This window comes from Theropithecus gelada, chromosome 8, assembly GCF_003255815.1.
Source record: "Theropithecus gelada isolate Dixy chromosome 8, Tgel_1.0, whole genome shotgun sequence".
NCBI lineage: Eukaryota > Metazoa > Chordata > Mammalia > Primates > Cercopithecidae > Theropithecus > Theropithecus gelada.
The window spans coordinates 8282539-8309697 of record NC_037676.1 but is presented as its reverse complement, the minus strand read 5'-3'; the positions used below and the strand labels follow the sequence as shown (position 1 = coordinate 8309697).

Genomic DNA, 27159 nt, shown 5'->3' with positions numbered 1-27159 from the left:
CATGAGATATACAGTCCTATCTTCACTGTTTTAGGTGGGAAATTATTGGATATTGAAGGAGGAGAAATAAGCAACAGTAGAAAATAACACTGAAGACTAAAGTCTCCCGCCCCTTGGAGGGAGGCAATAACACAGATAGGGAATGAGACAGTAATGATGAAATAATGATGACATGTGAGGAGTTGGGAACACATGATGAGCTCTGAGGAGAGATGTCAGGGAAGTTTGGATCAGCTTCCACCATTTTATCTTTTGTGCTTTTCGGATCCTGAAATATCTCTAGAAGTTTCCTTAATGTTTTTTCCTGGAGTCACTTCCGGGACATCTCTCATCACAGCATCTCCTCCCTTACACTCCTACGTCCACCTTGGCTGAGTTCCCCTGGCTGCCTATCCAAGGTCTCTCCCCACAGCAGTGGCGATGTTCCTACCTCAGCTATTTCTCCTGTAATTCCATTTATGTGTGATTTGAGTTTCACTTCCCATGGTATCACTTCTCATTTCTTCCCTGCATGTCCTATCTTTTCTGGGCAATTCCTTCTGTGGAAAACCCCATTTTGTAAGACATCAAGTGCACTGATCACTGGGAGCAAAGAAGACAATACAACTACCCTCTTTGCTGTCTGTGCATGCACTGAATAGCAGGCGGCCCTGTGAGTAGTCACAGGCAGATGTTGAAAGAGGAGATGGGATCTGTCACCAGTGATGGTGATGTGCCTTGCTATCCGTATAGTGATCTGGAAACTGAAGAGCTCAGAATTTATCCTTCATGCATTTTCTCGCAGTCTATTTACTGCGAGTCATTTTCTCGCAGCTGAAATGTGAGTGGTATGGTCGGGAGCTGGTGTTATTGAACTAATCTGTGGCAACTGAAAATATGTGCCAGAACTTTGCAAAGTGAGGGGGGTTGCAGGTTTCTTCCCTCTGACTCAGGCTCTCCTAAATGTCTGGTAAGGTGACCCATACCCAGCAACTGCTCCCAGAACCCCAGGTTAAGGGGGTCTGGAGTAGCAGCCATAGGCATAGGGAAAAACTGTAGACTTCTACAACTCTTTTATTTCATGGCTGAAATTCAATTAACTTGTTATTTTTTTGCATTATCTGTGAAAAATAAGAGAAAAGTCTACAGTGATCTTGACAGGAATGGAGAAATTGGAGATGCTTTTATTCCTGACTGGCCCCATACCTGTCTGTCATGTCAGGAAAATTCTCCCACCCATGGTCTATGTACAGAGGCTGGACATGGAGACTGGGGATAAATGTGTAGTTTTCCACTTGGTATATTTCTTACTGGGATCTGGAAGATTGATCAGAAGTAGATTAATATTACTAGATCTCCAATGCAGGTTTCACTCTAATCTCTCTACAACCTGATGCTGCCAGAAAGAAAATCCAGGGCAGGACAGCCAGCAGAACACCGGGGTTGTCAAACCACATATTATGTTTTCTAAAAGTCTGCACAGGAATGCTTTTGACAACCTTGATACATTTTTGATAGGCCTCCAATGTTTTTCATACTGTGTGAGCTTATTAAAAATAATTCCCTTCAACTATACTACCACATGCAATTTCCTGCTAACAATTAGGAACAGAAATACATTCAAAGTGAGCTTTCCAGACAATTACACTGGCAGAAAAGCAATTAAAACTTAGGAACAATGTACACATATGGTTATGTAAAACATAGCTTTTAATGTTGCTAGCTGAAGAAGTTTATAATCCTGTTACTTCTGTTATATAAAGCATGGCTGTGCCCAGCAGTGAAATATGCTGGATCTCTTAGAGAAATGTTACCATATAACTTTCAATGAGGCTAAATTTTCTACAATGTCTTGTGATTAGACTTTTAATTAAATTTGGCTCAGGTAACTGCTTTATAGCATATATGTTAAAAATTACAAATTCTTCCAGCCCCAGCCCCATAATAATAACTATTTTGGGGTATTCTGTTACCTCAAACAAAGAGGAATAGCACTATATCAGCAGAAATTGCTCTGGGCCTCAATGAAATCAATGTAGCCCTGAAATAATTGGCCTAAAGTATTGAAACCAGCCTTTTCATATTTTCCAAGATCCTGCTGTTTATTCATTCCTTGAGAGTGAAAAATATTTACATTAAGATATCAAAGTATAAATGCATAGTAATTATTATATTTATATTAAGACATTTTAAATAGCTAAATTAATCCCTGTGTTCATATTTATATGACTGATGTATTCCTCATTTTCAAGTTAACATTGGAGGTAATATAGACTATATTACCATTGAAATAAATAAGACTTAGAAACCATGCCAGCTAATATCAAGGCTAAGACCAGACACCATTTTTCTGAGTATTAGTACAATTTTAAGTACATAATATACGATTTTAGTATATTATGTACTTTTAATTATGGTTTTTCCAGATCACCATACTAAAAATTGCATTTATATTCTTAATGAAGAGTGGTTCAATCATCAAAAACATTTTGGGATTAAGTTGAATGTCAATTGAGGAAATTCATGATAAATATTTGATGCCACCTTCTTAACTTGCTTGTTGGGAAGAAATTTATGCTTTAAATTTAATAGATGTACTTACAAATTTGATAGTGTATACCCTCATATTGAAAGATATGTATAAGAAGAAAATTTTTCAAAGTCAATTCATGCTCTAAAAACTGGACATTTTTTATTAATTCAAATCTTTTTAAATTAATTTATTTTCTCTTTTTTATTTTTATTATTTGAGATAGAGTCTTGCTCTGTCGCCCAGGCTGGAGTGCAGTGGCGTGATCTTGGCTCGCTGCAAGCTCCACCTCCCGGGTTCCTGCCATTCTCCTGTATCAGCCTCCTGAGTAACTGGGACTACTGGCGCCCACCACCATACCCGGCTAATTTTTTGTATTTTTTAGTAGAGACGGGCTTTCACCGTGTTAGCCAGGATGGTCTCGATCTCCTGACCTTGTGATCTGCCCGCCGCCTTGGCCTCCCAAAGGGCTGGAATTACAGGCATGAGCCACCACACCCGGCCTATTTTCTCTTTTTTTTTTTTTATTAAAATGTTAACAAATTATTAGATTCATCTGCAAAGAGTGAATCCATCACTTGGTTTGCATTTAGAGAAAGACGGTGCTCACTCTAATTCCAGTAAATTAAAGCACAAAGGAAATTGTGAGAAAAACAAAAATGTGAAATTCTAAAAGAAGATAAATTATTTTTATATAAAGTCACTCCATTATCATAGATGATTTCTACAACTTTTCAAAATCAAAGCCAGTGGAGTGGTTTTTACATTTCTCAAATCTAGTATTTGTGAATTCCAAGTTAAGGACTAATATTTAATTTAATTTATTTATTTAGTTAAGACTGCAGTAGTGTGATCATAGCTTACTGCAGCCTTGACCAACTGGGCTCAAGACGTCCTCTTGCTTCATCCTCCCAAAGTGCTGGGATGAGAGGTGTGAGCCACTATGCCTGGACTATTTATTTCCACAGAAACATGCCTTTATTGATTTTCATGAGGAATATGAAATATTAAATTCTGTTACTCAGATATACCTTAGTGTTCAACAGATCAATAATCATCAAATTATTTATCTTAAGGGCATACACTAATTTTAAAATGAGTTATTATAAAATAGTATGTGCTGTGGTTTTCCTGTCTCCACCAAAACTCATGCTGAAATTTAATTGCCATTGTAGCCATATTGAAAGTGGGAGCCTTTAGGAGGTGATTAGGTCAAAAGAACTGGGCCCTCATGAAGGGATTAATGCTGTTATCATGGGAGTGAGTTAGCTACAGTGGGAGTGAGCTCCTGAAAAAAAAATTAAGCTTGGCCCCATTTCCTCTCTGTCTCTTGTGTACTTCCTGGCTATGTGATGCTCTCACCATGTGGATTCATCACATGCCAATGTCATGCCCTTAGACTTCCCAGCCTCCAGAACTCCAGAATTGTTAGGAAAAGAAACTTCTGTTCTTTATTTCTTTATAAATTACCCAGTCTGTAAGTCTGTAGTATTCTGTTTTTCTTTTTTCTTTTTTGAGATGGAGTCTCGCTCTGTCCCCTAGGCTAGAGTGCAGTGGTATGAGCTCGGCTCATGGCAAGCTCCGCCCCCCAGGTTCACACTATTTTCCTGCCTCAGCCTCCCGAGTAGCTGGGACTACAGGCACCTGCCACCATGCCTGGCTGATTTTTTGTATTTTTAGTAGAGACAGGGTTCCACCGTGTTAGCCAGGATGATCTCCATCTCCTGACCTTGCGACTCACCCGCCTTGGCCTCCCAAAGTGCTGGAATTACAGGAATGAACCACCGCACCCGGCCCCCTAGTTTGTAATATTCTATCATAGCAGCAAAAACACCATCCTAAGATGTTTGCATTCTAGATATGTTTTAATTTTTCTTCTTGCTCCTTTTATGTAGTGAGAATCTTTTTTACATAGGGTCTACAAGTGGTAATAGTTTGTGCCACATCAATTCAACTCACTCCCAAGTTGTTAATGTGACTAAATAGTGAGACACATGAATTTCAAAGGCCTCAGATGTCAAATGTGCAGAAACAGCATCATGTAACAGAATATGCATTTCCCTCACTCCACTTCATCCCATTTTATTTCTGTTAAGTTATAGAGTTGCAGTGAAAGAAGTCTATGATATCTATGTAATATACATTACTAAGCTTGATAGGGTGGCTTTTGTGAATAAAGACAAAAGTCATCTGTTTATGAATATTTTTCATCCTTCCACATCTCCTGCCTCAGTCTCCTGAGTAGCTGGAATTACAGGTGTGTGCCACCATGACCAGACACTTTTTGTATTTTTGGTGGTGATGGAGTTTCGCCATGTTGGCCAGGCTGGTCTCGAACTACTGACCTTAAGTGATCCACCCGCCTCGGCCTCCCAAAGTGTTAGGATTACAGGCATGAGTCACTGTGCCCAGCCTGACTTTGACCTGTTACTGTTTTTCAGCTTCACATATGTGAAGGAGGAACTGAAGCAGCCGGGCCAATTCATTTACTCTTTGGTGGGTATAAGAGCATGACGAAGGAGTGTAGAGACCTGGGACATGCAGATTAAGGCTATTGGAGGTCAGATTTTTTCAAAAGCAAATTTTGTACAGAGAATTCATAACAACAACAATGAAACAGAAAGGTTAATTGAAGGAAAAATATATTTTAAAAAGTATTGCTTAGGACTGTGTGTCCTCTTCATTTTAAACAAGAACTAAACATAAAACTTATTTTAAAATTACCTTTTGCCTTACGTGCTATGGTTTTGGAGATAGATTTCGGACTAGATCACCAAGAGCTTACTTTAAAAATATTAATTCTTGTTGATTTAAATAACTCACCATAATAACTCAGAACTCACTATTGGAATAGAACACTGTTTAAATGTTCGTATCATTTTCTGAAATTTGCAATGATTTTCTTTTATACGTGTTACTTTAGAGTACTTTCTTGGTCTACCTCAAAGTTAATTTGGTATATTGCAAAATGATACACACTGCTCCCACCCTGTACACAAGCCTTTTTAAAATATGACTTTGCTTCTCTTCCTATTAAAAGAGCAGTGGAATCTATTTCTTCATAACTTGAGTCTTGCCTAGCCCATGAGACTTGCTTTGACAAAGGGCACCTTAGCAAGTGTAATGTAAGCAGAAGTTGGAAGTTTGTCATCCCTTGCTGCTACAACCTTCCCATCCTGACTAGCCTACTGCAGGAACAGAAGCCTTGTATGGAGGGGCTCCTGCCTTCCCAACCATCCCAGCTGAGGCCCTCACACCTAAGGAAGGTCATCCAGGACTACTCATCCCCAGTCAATCTCACCCAGATCAGAACAGCCCAGGCAACCCATAAAGTCATGATGTTTTTTTCAGCTACTAAATTTGGGGGATAGTTTGTTATGCAGCAGAAGCTAACTGAGACACTCTCATTTTGTCTTCATTATATAGATCTTAATAAATGGTTTCAAGGGAACAGCAAAGTAAGTAAGTGGGCCAACATAACATTTAGCTACAGCTTTACCTTTTCTTCTTTGGTTCAGAAACTTTAATCACGGATATTTGGTGTACCACTATCTCTACTACAAGAATAGAAGGCATATCTCTTTTCTCAAATCACTGAAACCAAAATAAAACAAGTACCTAATGGTCTTTCCTGGGTCTGCCTCTATAATCCAGGTGCAGTGGAGGTTGTTGTCATAAGGAGCTGGATAGCCGGGGGACAATATTCGTCCTGATGTGGCTGCATGGATCTGACCACCACATTCCGCTGTAGAAGACACAGAGAGATGGGAACGTTCAACTTCAGGCATCACACGTTTCTATTTAGCTACTTTTAAAAACCAAAGCCATTATGTCTGCATTATATACATAGTGAAAAAGAAACGCCATCATCTATCTCTCCTGATCATTTCAATACTTCTTCCAAATCATAACCTCTGTGGAAAGCCTTTATCCTCCATGCAATTAAAGTTGAGAGCATAAAGCAGTAAGACACACATGTGATAATTCTAATAATAACACTGTACCCATAGTCTCCATAAAAGAGTACTAGAAAATCTGTCTTTCATTGCTGAAAACACACACTCACAGACACATGCAAATCTCAGGATACAAAAACTCACACTGTAAGGTGTGATAAAATTCCTCCTCTTTTCCAATAAAGGAAGTCAAAGCAACAGGCATGAGTCCCCTGAGGCCTGGCTTTTGCACAATAGTCTGACTGGCTTCCGCACTCACCTATGCACGAAGGTAGCGGTTTGTCCCACACTCTCCTGTCTCCACTCAAACAGGTCAGGGTGTTGCTGCCATGCATGGCATACCCCGGGTTGCAACTGTACAGAACTACAGTGTCAGTAAAGTGGCCTTCATCACGGATCCTATAGCCATAGTTAGGGATGCCCGGATCCTCACATTTTACCAAATCAAAACCTGCAAGAGAGAAAGGGAAGGAATGAACAGAACTCAAGACAGGGTGTACATCTGCCTTAAAACAGAGATGAAATAAACAAGTTTGCTAAATGCTCCTTGAAGGGTAGGGAGAAAAAAGGAGATTGTGAATTGACAAAGGGGAAAAGAAAGATGGGTCTGTATTGGGGGCTATTTGTTACTCATTTGTGATTTCTTGAAGTTCGATCACCTTATTTGTTCCTCCCTACTTACAAGCTTTTTATTTTAGTATTTTTTTTTTTTTTTTTTGACAGAGTTTTGCTTTTGTTGCCAAGTCTGAGTGCAATGGCGCGATCTTGCCTCACTGCAACCTCTGCCTCCCGGGTTCAAGCGATTCTCCTGCCTCAGTCTCCCAAGTAGCTGGGATTACAGGTGCCTGCCACCATGCCCAGCCAATTTTTTGTATTTTTGGTAGAGACGGGGTTTCACCCTGTTGGCCAGGCTCGTCTCAAACTCCTGACCTCAGGCAATCCACCCGCCACAGCCTCCCAAAGTGCTGGGATTACAGGATTGAGCCACCGTGCCCGGTCCCTCAAGCTCTTCTTTTCCAGACTTCCCCAACTTTATCTGTCAGTCCAAGCCTCCAGTCTGCACACTGGATTCTCTGGTGAGCCCCGATGCCCTCTAGGAATGGGATGCTCTGCTGCCTCTTTGCCCTCTCTGCCACAACCTAGACCTCCAAGGAAGAGGGGCCACCCGGTGGCACCGCCAGGGTGCTTTGCAGAATCCTGACAGCCAGAACGTATTCCAGCCCATCGTCAAGAGCCACCCACCTTCCCGACAACTTCCTCCAAACTCCAAGATTTCAACTTCGTGGGAAAAGAAAAAGTTGTTCCTGCCCACAGAAAACTGGGGGCTCCTGAATTACTGCCGACCACACTCCTGATGGTGCATGGTTATGAGGCTCTTGAGGAAATCCACACACAACAGAAACTCCAGAAATGAATCATTATAATGACCTCATCAAAATAAGCTCTTAAACTCAAAGAAATAGATGACGGAAATGAAGATTTAGCTTCTGCGGTACTGAGAGCTGTATATTGCTTTTATGTGAGGCAATATTTTAAGGCCATCTGTGAAGACAGTCTTACAGTAACATATTTCTCTTTATATCGTGATGCAAATTTTGACAATTGTAAAAAGGAGAGCTGGAAACTTGAGGGGCCACATGGTCTCTTCACTTCTATTTCCACCAAACTTTGAATGTTTCCTTTTCTCAAAAAGAAATTAAATTAAATTTTCAAATGAATGTATGACTTTTGCTAAGTCTTCCCGTCAACGTGGAGTCTGAGATGCTTTCTATTGAGGAAAATACATTCTTAAATTCACAATGTAATTTTACCCTGCTGATGTCTGAATAATCAAGATTGAGATTTGCAACTTTATATAGGAAGAAGAGTGCATGCTTGATCCTTTACACTCAGTGGCTAAGAAAATTTCCTTCCATAAAGTTTCCTTAAACAAAGAGTCAGTCTTTAACAACTATAACATTATTATTTTTACAATAATCCTGATCTATTTAAGAGACACCAGTAATTTTAATTCAAGATGCTTGGAATTCAAGAGCAGAAGAGTACATCGATTTTGGTGCAAAGCAAAGGGATATGCTAAATGTCCACAAAAGGGAGGTAGAAATTAGGGGGAAGGTTTCAATCACCTCCGGTTTCAGGGTCATTCAAATATTTGATGACCTTCATCTGATTGCATAATGCCAAGAAGACAGGGCAGAAAGGAAGACATTCAACTGTCCTATCATGTATGACAAAATCCATCATTATTACAGATTATTCAGTGGTCATTTCTGTTTTCACAGAGAGGAAAAAAGAAGCAGACGTCTTTATTGTTATTGTTGTAGTGTTACTGGGTTTGGGCATTTGGAAGTGACAGCATCTGAACAGCTCTTTAGAAGGCAGTCCTGCCCAGCAGTGGGGATGACCACCAGCAAACCAGAGACAGAAAGACTCGTTGGAGGCGATGATTCTCCCTGGCCACACTTGGAGTCCACCTCACTACTCATAACAAACAATCTTCCAAAATGTCGCACTATTTTGAATTTACATTAGGTATGCTGCTCATCAAATGCCATTGGAACACAGAATTGGAAACATCCATTAGGCACACAAAATCAGGGTGTAAAAAATATAAAAAAAAGAGTTCAACATCTATCCCTATGATCTGAACCACTGGAACAGGATCCTGGGAAAATTTAAAAATCTTTTTGAGGGGTGAGGGCTGCCCATGCTAACGGGGCACCCAGGTCCTGTCCACGAAGAACAAAGCTGTGAATGGCAGCTGGGCCAGGGAACTGTGGGGTTCTGCACACAGCACCCAGGAGGCGTCCACCTTAACAAACCACACCCAATGTGACCCGAACTTCTCTTTTTTCAAGGGGCATAAGCAATCAGTCTGTTGCCCAGGCTGGAGTGCAGTGGCATGATCTTGGCTCACTGCAACCTCCGCCTCCTGGGTTCCAGTGTTTCTCCTGCCTCAGCCACCTGAATAGCTGGGATTACAGATTGCACCACCACACCCAGCTAATTTTTGAATTTTTAGTAGAGACGGGGTTTCACCATGTTGGCCAGGCTTGTCTCAAACTCCTGACCTCAAGTGATCTGCTTGCCTCGGTCTCCCAACGTGCTGGGATTATAAGCATGAGCCTATAATCGGCCAGATAGTCAACACTTTCTTATAAAACAAGATTTGTGCTAGGTGATTTGTGATGATTTGTGCTAGTATTGAATACTGTACAGGAAATGAAAAACAGATGGTTGCGTGGGTGCTCAAAGTATACTTTCTACTGAACGTGTGTTGCTTTTACATCATTATAAAGTTGAAAAATTGTAAGTGAACCATCATAAGTTGTGGGCTTTCTGTGTTCATTGACAATAAATTATGTCCTGATTGTACAGAAGAGTTTATCATAAAAGATTTTCTTCACTGGAGACATATGGTTATGTTGCTGAAGTAATGACATTGATTTTCCTGTGGGACTTACAAATTGTTTCAGTAGTTTACAGCCATAAGCTCTACAGGTAGTTTTTAGATATTAATGCTTTAAACGTTATCCAGAATATGCCTCTATGTTCAGAAATCATGGCTTTTAAAGACTTCAATCAAAAAGGTTAAGGTTCTAAAATCCAAAAATATGCTTATTTTAAAATTAGTTTGAAGAAACATTTTCCTCTGCCCTAAAACTTGCATTAAAACCTGTTTTTTTTTTTTTTTTTTTTTTTTTTGGAGAAAAGTGGAAAGAAACATTATAAAACAAACAAGCAAAGAAAAAAGATGTATCCCTTAAAATGTCTACTAAATTTTATTTGGGTTGGATTTTGTTACAGAAATATGTGTTTTATTGCTTTTTCTATCATTCAATATCAAAAGTTTTTTTTTTTTTCTGCTTAAACTACACCTTATCATGCAGAAGAATTAAGCCAAGTTATTTATGGCAGTGTAGTTTTCTCTTTATATGACCAGCTGTCTCCTTTTTCTTCTGATGCCTTTTCTTGTTTTTGCAAAAGATCACTTAAGACCTTGACAGCATCATGAAATCTATTATTTTGTAAAAAGTTCTACACCTGAAGCCTCTAGGGTTACGTGATGCCTTTTTATAAAATATATTCCTCTTTCCTGTCAGAAAGTTGAAAGTATTTGGCCATTCTAGAAATCAGTTTTCCAATTTTCAGTAAACTGAAGAGAGCTTTGCTCTCTCCAAGCTCCTCACAGGATGTGATGGTTCACACACAGTTGCTGGGGGAATCATAGGCTTTTACAGCAGGAAGTAGCATTGGAATCACAGCCATCAACACCTTGAAGGACTAGAGAAATATCCCTGGAAACCTGAAGCTTCTACTTGTGTCACTTGCGCCGTGAACCAGCTTAGTCACCTGCTAGGGAGAAGAGTGCTGCCTCCACCGTTAAACTGTGCCCTTAGTGCCATAGCATGTCAGCATCTCTCAGGTTCTCAAAGGCAGTTAGACTCCGATCTGGCGTTTCAGACACTTCGACCCCTGGACCCTTACTTTATCCACATTTGTTAGGATACAGCCTAGCCTGCAAATTGCATGAAGTAGATTTCAATTGAGCTTCACTTGCTGTGTGTTTAAAGACTAGTATATAATCATTGTTTCCTAAAAACGTCCAACACTGTTTTTGAATATTGGTAAAATTACTTGATGTGTAATAGAAAAATTCTGAAATGACAACACCAAATTCTGTATGTTGATTCTGCACTATTTCAGAAAAGGCTGTTTCTATGTTTTAAGAAATCTTAAGTTTTTAAAAGATATATTTAATTCTACAAAGACATTCTTCCAAATAGAGATATTTCCATTTTAATGTCAATTTAAGAGACTTTTGACTGATCAAATTTAAGCCTGCTGAAGAGTAATAACTTTAAAAACATACAGAAAGTATCCTTTTCTATCTTGAAGCCACTAGTCTAAAATTAATCAGGGTACAAATATTGGTCCTGTATTTTCTTTATGCTCTAGAAACTTTAAAAAAGACTAAATTACATTATTTGTGTCAAAGCACTATTATTACAATCAAAGCTTAAATCTATTTACTAATTCTATTTCTTTCTTTTCTAGTGATTTCATTTTAAGTCATAAACACAGCCAAAATGCTATGAACAATAGGTTCTAATCAAAACAAGCTCCAAACATCCAGCTGATGAAAATTACTTCTCCATATATTTTGTAGTAATTACTCAGTCTTAATATTGTTAAGAATTAAATCGAAGGTATCTTCTAAGTCTAACACAATATTAGAGCTCTATGAGACTTGCTTTTAACTTTCAAGTATTTGAACTAGTTCTTATCTTCCAAATAAAGCACTTGTGTTTCAAGAGAACCAGCTCCAGACTTAATCCATTTCATACATCAGGCTGAACAATGAGCTCATAGTAACGTGAGTTTTTTCAGCTTCTATCTGAGCAACTCTTGAGAAAGTACTTTCGTGCTCAGGTGAGCTCTGGAAATACAACTGAAGAAAAGGAATACTGGTCATTTTTGAATCTCTGATGTATTCTCTCACGAGCAACAGAAAAAAGCTTGACATATTTACAGAAACATACTATCTCTTCACTTTACCTAAGACATTTCAATTGGGATAATGTACTTTTTTTTGGCAAAAATCTCTTTACTAATCTAAGCACGACCGTCATGTGAAAAACAAAGGATAGTGTTTTCACACTGTTTCCTTCAGTGTAAAGAAGAACTGCATTAAAAACTTACTATTGCTTTTTATTAACTCTATTTGCAGTCATCTGAATAGAAAGGGAGTTTCAAAGATAATTGCTTAAATTTATTTTTTTAGTTCGCTTGAGAAGGAAAGTTCAATAATGAATTTCCTGAAATGTTTGAACCATGTTTTACAATGCGTCTCTCTATATTCAAGAATGAAATTCTAGGTGAAGTGTGTGTGTATGTGTGTGTGTGTGTTTGATTTTTAAACCACCTTTTAAATTATATATCTATGGTTTTTTAAGCTATAGATGCTATTGGTTTCAAATTGAGTTCTTTTCTTAGCTACTATTTTCATTTAATTCATTCAGTTTTCCCCATATATTAAGTTTCTGCTGCCATTATTTTGTAATTACAAGAGCAGCCCCATGGTAAGATACCCCACATTTTTAAAAAACTAGCAAATAGCAAACAGAATGTTGACAATATTTAAACAGAAATGTAAACTTCTGAACTTAAGGTAAAACATCAAAAAGCCTGTGAATGTCCACAATGAGATTCAGATAGCCAAATTATCTATTTTTTGGAACTATCTTATTTTTTATCAAGCAATTATTAAGAAATCATAAAGCAAGTTAATCATACCTAAGAATTTCATAAGTCAATCTTGAAACATTTTATAATTCTAAATATGTTAATCCCAAGTGAATTTAATGCAGTTGTACTTTGACCTTGTGTAGAGCTTCTAGTAGTTCAAATAGTTAATATCAATTTTGAGAAGTCTCAGTGAAATAATTCAAATTATTCTGTTTCTCACTGATTTTTTACCACTATGCACATATATTCTCTGTTGAGGATATTTAAAACTCAGAGTGGGGGAACTTGGGGCAAGATCAGGATCAGGCACCTACATGGACGAACTGAAATAATTGCACTCTAAATTCATCTTGAAATACATCCAGTTGGCAAGTATTGTTTTAACTTGTACAAGGTGATAGGAATTTACAAATAGGTGCTAACTATATATTATATGTATTGTAACGTCACCATGTGCCCCATGAATATGTGTAATAATTATTTGCCAATAAAAATAAAATAAAGGAAAAGAATGAGCTGTAAAAAAAATGTTTTCAAATCTGTCAGGAATGTTTTTGGGGCATGGTGAGAAGAGTAAAATAAAACAGGGCTCCTATCTTCCCCTGTCTAATGAATGACAGATAGGAAAATAAATACTTCTGAAACAACACAATGAATGCTATGGTTTGCCTGAAGGTTGAGAGGGACAAAGGAACTGGCATCTTGGTAGCTGGAGGGGTTGGGTGGGCCTTGCAGGAGAAAGGGTTTGAGCAGGTCTAGGGGCATCCTTGGTGCCATCCACTCAGAGGGAGAACAGTCCAGGGGGAAAAGGCTTCACATCGCATGGCAGTCAGGAAGAGCGATTTACAGGAGCATTTGTAACTGCTGATGCTTCCTTTTAAATGTGTGGCAGTTGTGATGGAGACAGGGATTGAAGGGAAGACAGGAAAGGTCATGGGAAAGACTGGAAAGGGCTCAGCTGCAGCACCAAGCAGTGGAGACCAACTCGGCATGCAATGGGGAAAAGCAACAGAGAAGATTGCACAGGGAAGTGACACAAGCATATTCGTATTTCAGAGAGATAATCCGAAGCAATGTGGAAAATGCACATGGGTGAGAAGACAGAAAGGACAAGCAGGAAAATCTGCAAAAGCATTTATTTAGTGCTGGAAAGGAGCCTGTGTCAGTGGATGTGGGGAGGGGATGAGGCAAGAGTACACGCATGGATGAAAGCATGCACAAATACTATTTTGCAAATTTAGCCTGAGCAAGAGTAGAGGCAGAAGACTCAGTACATGAGAGATGGGGTCTGCGATGAAGAGAGGACACCAGAGAAAGACGCAGCTCGTGGGAGAGGTGAGGGAGGAAGAGGAGAATCATCAGCATGGTTGCCACGTAATTATTCCAATCTTCTCATTGCAGATCCCCTGTATTAACCCAGAAAACGAATACATCTTTCATTGATAACACCTATTATGAAATAATTAAAAATAAACATGCTTTGGATATGTTAGGAGCACAGAACAAGACAATCTCAGCCCTCATGGAGTTTCATAGGGAAATTCGACATCCTTACAAATAGTAATCAATCGCAATAACTACCCAAGCTGTAGCCATAGATAGTACGAGTCAACACTGACATGTAATCACACAAGTGAGGACTTGTATTCTCTGTTGTTCTGGGCCCTGTTTTCTATTACATTTTCTATTTTTTCCCAGTTATATTAAGTGCTTTGTTGTACTCACTTCTTTGTATAGCAAGGGATAAATAGTTAAAAAGAAAAAGCCCAGAATGACTTAATTTTGTTTTGTTTTGTGTAATAGGAACTTCTGTGTGGCAGTGTAAGGATGGCTCCCTGTGTCAGGTAGAACCAGCCTACAGTTATCTGGTTAATACTATTGTTTATCTGGTTTCACTACTCGATATGTTCATAATATCATGCCTTGTACACATTTTAACTTTAAGTAAAATGTTATAAATTTTGTGTTTAGTAAAATTTTAAGTAAAATAAAGCCGCTACTCTATAAGTGAACTTCTAATGGTATTTTTTGAGACAAGGTCTTGCTCTGTCGCCCAGGCTGGAGTGCAGTGGTGTCATCTTGGCTCACCATAGCCTTAACCTACCAGGCTCAAGCGATCCTCCCACCTCAGCCTATTGTGTAGCTGGGACTACAGATGTGAGCCACCATGCCCAGCTAATATTTATATTTTTTTTGTAGGACAGGGTTTCCCGTTTGTTACCCAGGCTGGGGTCAAAACCCCGGGTTCACGTGATCTGCCCACCTTGGCCTCCCAAAATGTTGGGATTACAAGCGTGAGCTATTGCACTTGGCCTTCTCCCTAAATTTACTTTTAATTATGATTTCTTCCCTGATGATGACGCTGGTAAATTATATATAGTAGCTTAGGCTTGTAATATTCTAGTTTTATTTATGAAACATCTTTGATAGTATAACTTCTTACTATAATGTTTTGCTTTTGTTCCAATATTTTAATAGGTGTTAAAATGAAAAAAAGTAATGCAAAAATAAGACAGAGAAAATCTCTGCAGTTCTCTAATTGAGAACACATATCTGGAGTAGCATATCCTCTGGCCTACAGCATTAATTCATTAATGCAATCACTTAGTTAGCAGATGAAGTTGCCTACTGGGCTTCAGATATTTTGCTAGATGCCGAAGATACAAAATTAATCAACCTCAGTCCTTGCTCACCAGAAACTCATAATCTGTGTAGATAAAAGATAACACACAAAAGTTAACATATTCCCTATTAAAAGGATGCCCATTCATTAATTCAACACACACCTATCAAGCACTTAATATGCGGTATCTTTCTTGACACAATGCGGTGTTTCAATGTACAGCCATGGTCTTGCCCTTTGGGACTCAGAGTTTAATTGGAGGTATTACTGTGCCATCAGCAAGTACGTGAGCAGAGTGAGAAAGCATTCGCTTTTTGGGTGGTGGTCCGAAGAGCTGCCTAGCTGGAGTCTCACGGTTCCTTCTGCAGGGTTTCTGTGGAAGCCAGGTCCGAACACAGGGCAGCCCACACACAGGCAGCCACACACCGCTGAAATAAATGCAGCTGCTTCCAAAGCAGCTCCCTGTGCTTTCCAAGGGGCAGGTGAGTGACTAAACTAACACAGGTCATGCGTGATGGCAGGTGCTTCTTTCAGCTTTACAAATTAAAAAACGTACAAACACACATATGTGCATTTATACAAAGGGAGATCCAGAAACATAACGACACAGACTCAGCCCACCCTATGGCTTCTACACAGAACGGAACTGGATTATCCTCAGAACATACTGCAAAACAAACTGGGGGTGTTTATCCGTCTTGCATCCAGATAATAATTGAAGAAGAAACTTCCTTGCTGAAAAGGCCTAGCTTTAAAAAATATCTAGGAATAAATGGTCAAAAAAATGAAACTCATATATTTCTGTTTTTAGCTCCAAAAATTACTAATTGCTTAAAAATATCTTGACTACCCCGAGCATTTGATTAACTAGTGTTGGTTCTGTAGGATTTAACCACAGGGATTAGAACTACTGCAGAGTCTTCATGGCAAAATACAAATGAAAATGTTTGCAACACACAAACAATTTGGTACAATTTTATGTCAATATAGGATTCAAATTAAACATAGATTGAAAACAGAGTTCGAAAGCTTGTGTAATTAAATATTAATATAAATACAGCCAATATATAGAAAAAGGTGGCAAGTAAAAGATAGTTCTACCAATGTATCCCAAATACCATAATTAAAATATATCTAATTTATATTGAAATATAATTCTGTGCTTTCAAACACTTCCGTACACATTCAACAATAATTTTTAAAAAGAAACAGAATTTCTGTGAAATTGAATTACATGATTATTTTTAAAGATGGGAAAATTCTCAGGTTTTTTTTTTTTTCCTGATTGCTGAAGAAAAACTAAATTCATTAAATAAAAATGGTGAGAAAAGAGACAGAAGGAACATTAGGAACACATCAGTTGAGTTATTTTTAAAGCAATTCTTCATTAGTAGTGTAGGTTTCTCAGCATATAATTTTAATTTTTGTTGTCTAAATCTCAGTAATCCTTACATTTATATTTATTTGCTCTTAGATGGGAATATCCAAATTGATGACTCATTAAAAAAACTATTTTATTTTAATGGAGAAATAGAAGCTCTGGTTAATTTATTGTTATCACCTTATACTTAAGTCTCCACCATTGGCCTAGAAACCAAGTGAATAGACTGGGCCCCGACTTCAGGAGTGTCTGGTTAAGAACCTCATCACCACGGTGAACCCCAGCATACACGGGCTGCCACCGGCACACACAGAAGACATGCTCTGTGCCACACAATGCATCAGGCAGGTTTGCCTACGCTGTCCCATGTAATCCTGAAAAATCACCTACAAAATAATGATGATTACAAGAGTCTAACTAAGCAAGACACACTGGAGAGTTTTATCACAGCCAAAAATAAACAGTGGCAGCCCAGGGAAGCTTAGGCTCCAGATAGGAGCAGGCCAACCATGCAGTTTAATAAACACCAGAGGCTCAAGCTCAAATTCAAGGAGGCAGGGTGAGCGAAGTGCACAGTAAGACCCTTTAGGGAGCTGGCACCTGAGGCAGAGTGAGTTCCCTTTGAAGAATCTCTCCCTCCGCTTGGTCTGGAGAGAATGTCGTCCTGGTGGACACAATCCTCCCAGGACCCCTTTTGTCCTTCTTCCGAAACAGCAATGTTGCTTTGTCTCAGACACCTTCCCACAAAGTGTGTAAAAGAGATTACTATATCTCTTCTCATTTGCTTTGAAGGATTTATTTGATTTTGCCAAAAAGTAATAACTATGAATGATAAAACTTATTTTTAAAGTTCCATTAAGAACTTCATTCTTTTGTCACTCATAAAATAATTGTTACATTTTTGTTTCCCCAGAATAATTTTCAGTGTTGGTTCTGGAAACCTAATAAACATATCTGGGTCAAATTTTCCCATATACGAATTTACTGAAATTTACTCACTTTCACTCTAAGCCTCAAAAAGTGTTTTCTGGTGCAAATAGTGGTAAGAGTCGTGATTCCCTGACTATTGCTCTTTCCTCTCTGCATTTATGTTTCTATTTCTTGCCAAAGAAAGAAAGGGGAGGGGAGAAAGAGAGAAAGAGGTGGGGAAAGAGAGAGAGAGAGAGACACACACACACACACACAGAGAGGAAGGGAGGGAGGGAGGAGGGAAGGAAGGAGAGAGAGAAAAGAAAAAGAAAGAAAGAAGGAAAGAAAGAAAGAAAGAAAGAAGGAAGGAAGGAAGGAAGGAAAGAAAGAAAGAAAGAAAGAAGGAAAGAAAGAAAGAAAGAGAGGAAGGAAGAAAGAAAGAGAAAGAGAAAGAAAGAAAAGAAAAGAAAAGAAAAAAGAAAAGAAAAGAAAAGAAAAGAAAAAAGAAAAGAAAAGAAAGTCAGTCTCAGAGAAAGGCAAAGTCCACACTGGGCACTGTTAGGGTCCCAAATGGAAGCAGTGAAACAACTGAGGAGAGAATTGGACCCCACTGGGAGAGGCTGGAGACAGCAGTGGGGCCCGCGGCCCTGGCACTAGTTTGGAGAGGGACGGAGGATGAGAAGAAATGGGAGACAACTGAGTTCTTCCCAAATTCTGTTCTGGACTCAGCTCTCACACACCTGCCCCTGCCTCATGCCTCCTTCAAGCCTTGGCTGTGTAGGGCAGTGCTTATTGCTTCGCTCCCCCATGCTGTAGAGATTTTTACAAGAAAAAGTAAAGGATTTATGAAAATACATTAAGCTCCTCATAGAAGTAAAATCTGTATAAATATAAGGGATTATCAACAATACTTGAATTTATTGCTGCAGTTATGACTCATAGGCTGATACTTTTATTATTCTACAACTAATAAATACAAAGAAATGGTCCCACCATATGTAAGAATTCACCACCTTGAGCAATAGAGTCAGGTCGTCAATTCCTGAGAAGTGACAGCCTCAACTGGACCACCGCTGCTTCAGGACGCAAGAGCGCCCTTCCTCCTTTTCAATATCTCACTCTTTGAAAGAATTTCTGCTGAGTGACTACCATCCATCAGCCTAACTGTGGCTTGTGGTGCCAGCCCGTCCTCTCTGGGTTTATTCCTGAGGCATTAATAACTGAAACCACCCGGCCGCGGAGCGGGCACGCACACTCACCCTGCCTACTGGGATACAACGCCTGCTTGCCGCACACTTTTTTTGCCCCTGACATGCACATTTCTGCACCTTACTGACCATAAGGCGTTCAGTAGCAGAATACAAATACAAAGCAAAACGGAGTCTGTCACCAACATTTTTGCAAACAAAGGCCGTGAGTTCCATCTCTTCCCCAAAAATGGCACCGCTTTTGTATTTCCCAATTCATCTGAAAGACCCACAACTCTCAATCTCTTCCACCTTCGCCTCCCCTCTCTCCACTGCTCCTTGAAACTAGCCACCGAAGTCGTGCACAACCCCCTGCACCCACCACCAGGTGGGTCGAATCCTTTGCTTTCTAAGCTTCCAGTGCTCAGTCTAAGCCTCCCTCACTGCACACAAGATGGCTGTTGTTGCTAACTAAGGGGTCCCAAGACACCAGAGTATTCACCCTGGTCCCAGTCGTCCAAGGATCCTGCCCCCTGGTGATGCCCTCTGCACCCAGGCTCATGGTCCTTTGTGCCGTAGTGTTGCCCAGATCCTCTCTGTCCTTTAAGATCAAGTTCCCTTACGGCTGCCGCTGTCCTACCCTACCTCCTGAAGGCTCTTCCTTCTCCCTGAATTTCCTGTGACTCCCACCACAAGTAGGCAATGACAGGTGCTCTGTGTGTATCTAATTCTTCCAAGTTTCTCCATGCAAATACCTCATTACTTCGTCTAGAAATGAACCTCCCTGAAGGCAGGGGTAGCACGGAGAGCACGCATTGTTTACTGTATGCCCTGAGTCTGGCAGTGAAAAAATAAACAGTGAAATGTACGCATGTTACTATATTTAACTGGTTTGTAAGTGCCTTTGATTAAAATAAAATAGTAAGCTTCTAGTGATTTCAAAGTGTTATGAAAACACAAAGTTCACGTGTTTTCTACATAAAAATAAGGAGCTGATTTTCAAAATTGTGAAAATAAATGTATGTGTTTCAAATTTTAACACTTTCTGATTTTTACAAAATTTAGGAGGATTTAAAAATAGCATTCAACCAGAAATATGCAATAAAGGGAATTTCAAAATGGATTCAATATTATTTAACAAACCTAAAATGGAACATACACAGTTTCATAAAGTGTTTTTCTGAAGAGGGAATTCCATCAGCTTTCATTACATATCAATGTGGAAATGTTTGGTGACATATTTACATAATAAACATTTCCATGGATTATTTTACATAATATGTGAATGTCAGTGCAGATATCTTCAGCATTATGAATACCAAATAGTGTTATTTGGGTCACAATGAATTTAATTTGAGGATGATAAATGAACTGACAAATATTTTCAATACATTTCACAGCCAGGAACATGAATAACAGCACAGATTTCCAACAGAAGCAGAACATTTTCCTTCACCTCCTGATGAATCATTTTATTTTTATATTTTCAGTTACGGCCGTTTTATTCCTTGAGGTCTGTTACATTTTACAATATTAGTTAAATGACTAAACATTCAAATTAATAAGAACCTACATAGAAGAATGAGCAATTTCTTAGCATTTCCTTTGAATATTGTACTGTCTGGAAGAGCACAGATAAAGAATTTCTTCTCCCAAATAGGCCTATTTCATAGAGATCTTGTTTTATGCTAAATTGCACTAAGGCTTCTGGAAGTTTCCAGAAGAGACAGCCAATCCATGTGCATACATAACTACTTATGGAACTTTATTGTCTTGTTCCATCAGTTGGTTTCATTGGCCAGGATGTATAATGCACCAGGTTCCAGTAAACTGACCAAAGCTGTCGGGACGCCCCTGATGACCTGGTTGCATTATGGAGGTGAGAGGTGTCATGGCAGTGGAGTCCACAGCCAGTGGGGCAAGGTTGCCCATCCAGGACCTATCACGAGCACCTCTACTTAACCCGCCAACCTCAAACGTCACCATGAAGGCATTTCTCCTCTCCAGTCTGCTTACAAAATCATTTTCTTATTCTAAAAAAGGAGATGATTGATTTCTGGTTAACATAACGGCAAATTTCTGACTTAGGAAGTGCTGTGATTCCTAGATAAGTCTCTGAACTGTTTTTTGTTTTTGTTTGGTTTTTCCTATGGAATTTAATAGCACTAAAGCCTTCCTCATCAGAACCTAAATCTCAGAGTCATGGTTTCTTCCTTTCTTCATCCCATTTACAATCAAGTCATCACTGTCCTGTAAATTCTGGGGTTTTAAAAAAATCTGTCATTTATCTTTCCACCTCTAACCTTCTGTTTTTGTCTAACATTGTCTTATTGTCATTATTTTAGTAGGTCGTATGATGTCCAATGGGCAACTTCTAACTTCATGGGCATCTATAATCTACGGTTCACATCACAGCAAGACTAAAAACCTAATGCAAATGACAAGGGACTTCAACATTCTTGTACCCCTAAATAAAATCTTACCTCTTTTTTCTTTTTACCTTCAATAATCTACCCTTCCCCATTTTCCCAAGTCACTAATAGTCACCAAAACCAGAAACGTTAGTCCATTCTCAACCCTTCTCTCTCTCATACTCCACACCCAAGATCTTACGCGCTCCATTTTTAGAAGGCGTTAAAGGAAACTTGCCTAAAATCATAAGACAACTTTATACACTCTTTAACAGTTAAAATACCGTTTGATTTTTAAAAAAATTTTATAGCATTTCAATACTAAGAGTATCCAAAAACAATGTTGTGTTTATAGAAGAAACACACAACCTGGGATATGACAGATGAAGCAGCAGGCGGGTAGCAGAACCAAGAGATCCACACCCAACCCTAGAGACTCAGGAAGGGGAGTTTCCTTCACCTCACCCTTCGTCACTGTTAAAACAGATACACATCTGACCCCCGGAGACCCAGGAAGGGGAGTTTCCTTCACCTCACCTTCCGTCATTTTTAAAATATCTGACAGTGAGGGTTCAGTCTTGGCATTTACTATTGAATGGTGCTAATTGTATCACTTCAGATCTTTGCAAATGTCAAGCTCAATATTCCCAGTTGCCTTGATATGTTTTCATGTTCCTCGGTCTAGTTGCCTGGCATTGGAATCTAATTGACAGGATTATTTTCATATCAGTGTTTTCTGAAATTTTTACTTGGTTTACAAGAAAAAAAAAAGGGTTTGTTGTAGAAATACAAATAGCCTTCAAATGTTTTTATGTCAGAATTTGTGGAGCAGAGCAAAATAACCATTTTGAATCTGAATAGATTTTAGAACATTTTTTCTTTTAAAGACATCATTAAAAATGACCTACATAAGGAAAAATCAAAATCAGAAACAGAATGACCTCTGACCCCTCACCCAGTGTTTTCTTCCTGACACAGTGTCCGAGTCTCCATGGTGCTTAACTTCCTACAAATAAACCTTGCAAATGCAATGCATCCATGACCGACTAATACAATAACAATCACTTTTTATTGCCCCTAGAAAAGAATGGGAAAATATTCTGTCATCGCTCCTATCAGAACATTTTAGATTTTATAGCATTTGATGATATCATCTGTCGGCCTTCATTTTATTTCACACTTAAGTCATAAGCCTTGAGTTTGATCCTCATAATTAAATTATTTATGTCATCCTCCTCTAGGTCCTTTTGTCTTTCTCCATGTACTGGTGGCCAACAATATATTCCTCAATTAGTTCCAAATGATGAAAGTAAATAGCAATGTAAATCAACTATCAGATCATCACAACATATAAGGAATAATTCATTATGCAAAGAAGAAAAAATAATTGGCAAAATGAAACCTTGCAGGAAATTATCCACATCAATGTAAAAGCTGGTCCTAGACCGACATGACCTCTGTAGGATTTGAGGGCATGACAGTGGTCACCAGGATGATCACAGACCCTTATTAGACAAATCTCCCACTATAGCCACAGAATGCTTGGCTCCTTCCCACAGAATCCAAGCACAGAATGGTTTCAGTGGGATGTTTGACAACATCATAAACTTACATTTTAGTCTTTGTGATGACATACATGTTGGTAAGATAGCAAGGATGATAAAACATCATACTAAACGGCAAGAGACTAGAATATATGCCCATCTCTACCTCTAATTTGCTTTTTGACATTGAGTAAATCAATTAAGCATCATCTTGTGTCATTGTCTTTTCTTAAAATGGTCATCGTGGTACTTTCCACCTTCCTCCCTTTGAGAAATGGATGAAGATTTATGTCCTGTTTTTACGGCAGCCTCACCTTGAGACAGACGAAGGTATGAGGTGCTTCAGTTTTAGAGTGATGCAGTGCTACAAAGACACATCCCAAACATGCCCTCTCCTGAATGTTGTCAAGTTTGGCCCCAAGTGTTTTATGTTTTACAATTGTTAAATATTTGTTTTGAGGCTTGAATATATACACATAAAAGTAAAACTTTCTAACCTAAACCAGGAATTGTATGTTTGTGTGGGGGACTTGTCTTACACATGGCATTCCCAGAGATGGGGATGGCTGCCCTCCTTCTAAAATGCCCATCTTGTTTCATAATAAAGTTCCTCCTAGGTGCGCTCAGGCAGCCTGTCCCTCTATTGTACTGGAATTACTTAGACTGCCTCATCTATTGTGGTATTTCCACTGAAAATCATTCTATTGAAGAATATTTTACAGGCTTTCTTTCCTTATAGAAGAAGAGTAAAAATGCCATTTTCAGGATTCTTACAAGGTGTCAGTTTATAAAAATGTATGGCTATGTCTTGATACGTTGATAGGAAAGGTTTGCTCACGCCTGTAATCTTAGCTGTTAGGGAGGCAGAGGTGGGAGGACAGCATGAGTCCAGTTCAAGACCTGTCTGGGCAATATAGTGAGACCCCATTCTCCACTAAAAGGGGGAAACAAAAGACGAAGAATAAAAACAAGTGGAAAGGTTTGCAAGAACTCATTCAAGGAAACATGTACATAGTCATCCTCCTGTATCATCATTGGCATTAACACTTGCCATCTTTACTATCTTTTTTATAGCACAGAAAATTCTGAGTTTACAAGTTAATTTTCCTTTTTTTTTGAGACGGAGTCTTGCTCTGGCACCCGGGCTGGAGTGCAGTGGCCAGATCTCAGCTCACTGCAAGCTCCGCCTCCCGAGTTTACGACATTCTCCTGCCTCAGCCTCCCAAGTAGCTGTGACTACAGGCGCCCGCCACCTCACCTGGCTAATTTTGTGTATTTTTTAGTAGAGACGGGGTTTCACCGTGTTAGCCAGGATGGTCTCGATCTCCTGACCTCATGATCCACCCGTCTCGGCCTCCCAAAGTGCCGGGATTACAGGCTTGAGCCACCGCGCCCGGCCAATTTTCCTCTTAACATACACATCTTTTTATTAACATAATATCGGTTTAAAGTCTGTTAGAAGTCAACTTTTCTTCACAACTGAATGTCACCATGTTGTACTCAATAAGAATTCATAGGATAATTGTTTCAATAGTGACCCGGGAATAAGAAAGTTTGAGGTAGACCACTCATTTTGGGGGAATATAACTGCATATATGAGCACATACAGATTATTTTTAGGTAAGAAAGAAAAGTAACTTTGTTAGATTTAAATGCTTAGTTTATTTTTTATAATAAATCAGTTTATCTTTTAAACAAATGGTGAAATAAGTAAATGTTGTGTTTTTCCTTTAGCTCCAGGTCCTCAGTTCTCTTCACCTGCATATGCCCTGCGTCCTTCTGTTGGTGGTCCAGGGTATTCACTGTGACCCAGATCCTTTAACTCTGTCACCTTGAACTCTGTAAATGACCAATGCCCTAAGTAGCCCTAGCCCAGGATGCATCTCTCTCTATAATTGGGGCACCTCCAGCGTTGCCAGCCAATTCAGGTTCCAGTTTCTGGAAACTTCCCTGTCCTTCTACAGCAGGTAACGCCATCCACTTTCTGAGACTCACAATGAGGGCATCCTGCTGCTGGTTTGTTTCTGCTATTGTGACTTAATGTCAAAATCCAAGCTACTTACTTTTCCTAAACCTGGTTCTTGGATGTGTCTCTAAGTAAACTGATGCCTTCCTGTGTGTCTGAGCCTCTGATCTGACAGTCTGCCTGTGTCCTATGTTCCTGTAAGCATAGGTTCTGCTTCGTAAATGCTTTTTCCACATTGGCACTTTTCACTGGAGCTCTGCCTGCCTGTCTACCGCTTGAGGCACCTCTGCTTCCTCTCTGAATATCATCTAACCCGGAGTGACTTTTACAGTTTATCCACCTGTCAGAATTTGCGTGACCTCATATTGGGTACCCAATGCTAAACATCTGCACAGAATTCCTTACAAAATTTTGTGTGTTGCTACACCCTCCAAATACTTCAAATATTGTGTTCAGACTGCCATATGATCTTCTGCCTAAAACGTATTCCTGTTTTTCTTGGCCCACAGCAATGATCAGTTTCAACCCAAGTCATTCCAATGTACATACAGTGGGCTATGTGTCTGAGGGTTAAGAAAATATCCTGTTAACACATCCACAGTCTTATCAGAGTTGACAATAATACACAAAATACGTTGGCAGAGGATGAGGTTCATGTGAAACCAATACAATAGTAACAAAAAAGAAAAGAATCGAGTTTTTGTCATCTAATTTATAAACAAAAAAGTGAAATAAATTTTAAATTAAATTGGGGAATTAGTTATATATGACATCTTTTAAATAGAAGGCATTAAACTCTTACTAATATCCATAAAGAGTCTTAAGGTCATTACATCATTCCTTCAAAATAAGACAGCAAGTATTTTATTATAACTTGCTTGGGCTCAAATCTATTACATCCCAGAATTCCATTATCATGGAACAAAGGGAGGTGAAGAAAGTATCAGGAAGAACCTAGAGCTGAAAAAATTTACCTAAATATGGAGGCTGCTGTTGGCATGGAATGGAGGTGGAAAATAAGTAATTGAAGGAGAGAGGAGATGCCATAGCATTCAAGAGGGCATTGAAAAGTGACCTTGTTTTAGGATATTATCAATAACAGAGGAGGCTGAGCTAGGAAAGTGGTCACTGAGAGCAAAAGTGAACTCTATAAGACACATTTCCAGCAAGCAAGGGGAGACTCTGGACAGCCGGAACTCTAAGAGCAGGCTTCATCGTGACCCATTTGCAGGGTGACAGGGCCCAGTGCTGCAGGAGAAAGGAATGATAAGCAGGAGACAGACAAGACCCTGCAAGCAGGTGGAGAGTTCGAGATGGGCTCTACGTTACAGGGGAGCATATACGATGAATGGGGAAACTGAGGCAGCCACATACAGACTACTGTTAACTAGTTAACATCTTTTCCCCAGGAGAACGTGCAGCAGTTTCCTTCCCAAGGCCTATGCAATCACAGACAGCAGTAGTTACCCATCTCGTGTAACATGAGTGCTCCCCTTTCACGGTCTGAAGCTCCGGCTACTACAAAGTTCTGCCTGCCCTGAAAAGTAAAGCCCCATTTCCAGAAAGAGTTGACCAGCCCGGGCCAGCTGGGCCTACGGGACCAGCGGTAGCTCAAGAGTGTGAGCAGAGGCCATGCCGTCACTCTGCGCAGGGTGCTGCATTGCGAGTCAGCCTTTTCTGCCTTCTCTCCTTGTCTGCTAGGGGCTAACTTACTTGCTAGGGGCACAGGGCACAGTGCCTAGGGCCCACAATCTCTTTAGAGGCTCATGGAAATGCTTTCATTTCCTGAAATCAGAAGAAAAAAGTAAATTTCTGGGTTGAAAGAAAATGTATTAATACACAATGATCTATCGATCTTTATAGCCACACAGTCATGAGATGAAATGTTTGACACTTTGCGTGGAGGAATGGACGGTATAAGAAGCTCAAGCCCATGGCAGTCACAGTGCGGCCCCATCCCTGGGCGCAGGTCCTCTCAGGCCCAAGCAGGGTAGTGGGTAGAGAGCCCTGCAGGTAGAAATGCCATTCAAGAGATTTTTCCTCACATTGATAAACTTCTTCAATTACTATAGCATTTTTCATTTCATTTTCTTAGAAACAGTGAAGGAACAGATGGTTAAAAACAACTTGCCTATACTCAGAGGAATATAAACTGTTCTACCATGAAGACACATTCATGTATATGTTCATTGTAGCACTATTCGCAATAGCAAAGACGTAGAATCAACCGAAAAGCCCATCAGTGACAGGCTGGATAAAGAAGGTGTGGTCCAATACACCGTGGAATACTATGCAGCCATAAAAAGGAATGAGATCAAGTCTTTTGTGAGAACATGGATGGAGCTGGTGGGCATTATCGTTAGCAAACTAAGGCAGAAACAGGAAACCAAATACTGTGTGTTCTCACTTCTAAGCAGGAACTAA

At 39.4% G+C, this 27159-nt stretch overlaps 1 protein-coding gene across 1 annotated transcript in view; it reads right to left on the bottom strand.

The window, feature by feature from the left end:
* Nucleotides 1-27159, bottom strand: part of CSMD1 (CUB and Sushi multiple domains 1) — a 2061182-nt gene that overhangs the window by 351096 nt on the left and 1682927 nt on the right. Inside the window, exons 23-24 of the mRNA XM_025393463.1 lie at nt 6725-6916; nt 6128-6254 (exon numbers count right to left, since the gene is read on the bottom strand). Coding sequence (XP_025249248.1) covers nt 6128-6254; nt 6725-6916 — 319 coding nt within the window. The remainder of the gene's footprint in view (nt 1-6127; nt 6255-6724; nt 6917-27159) is intronic.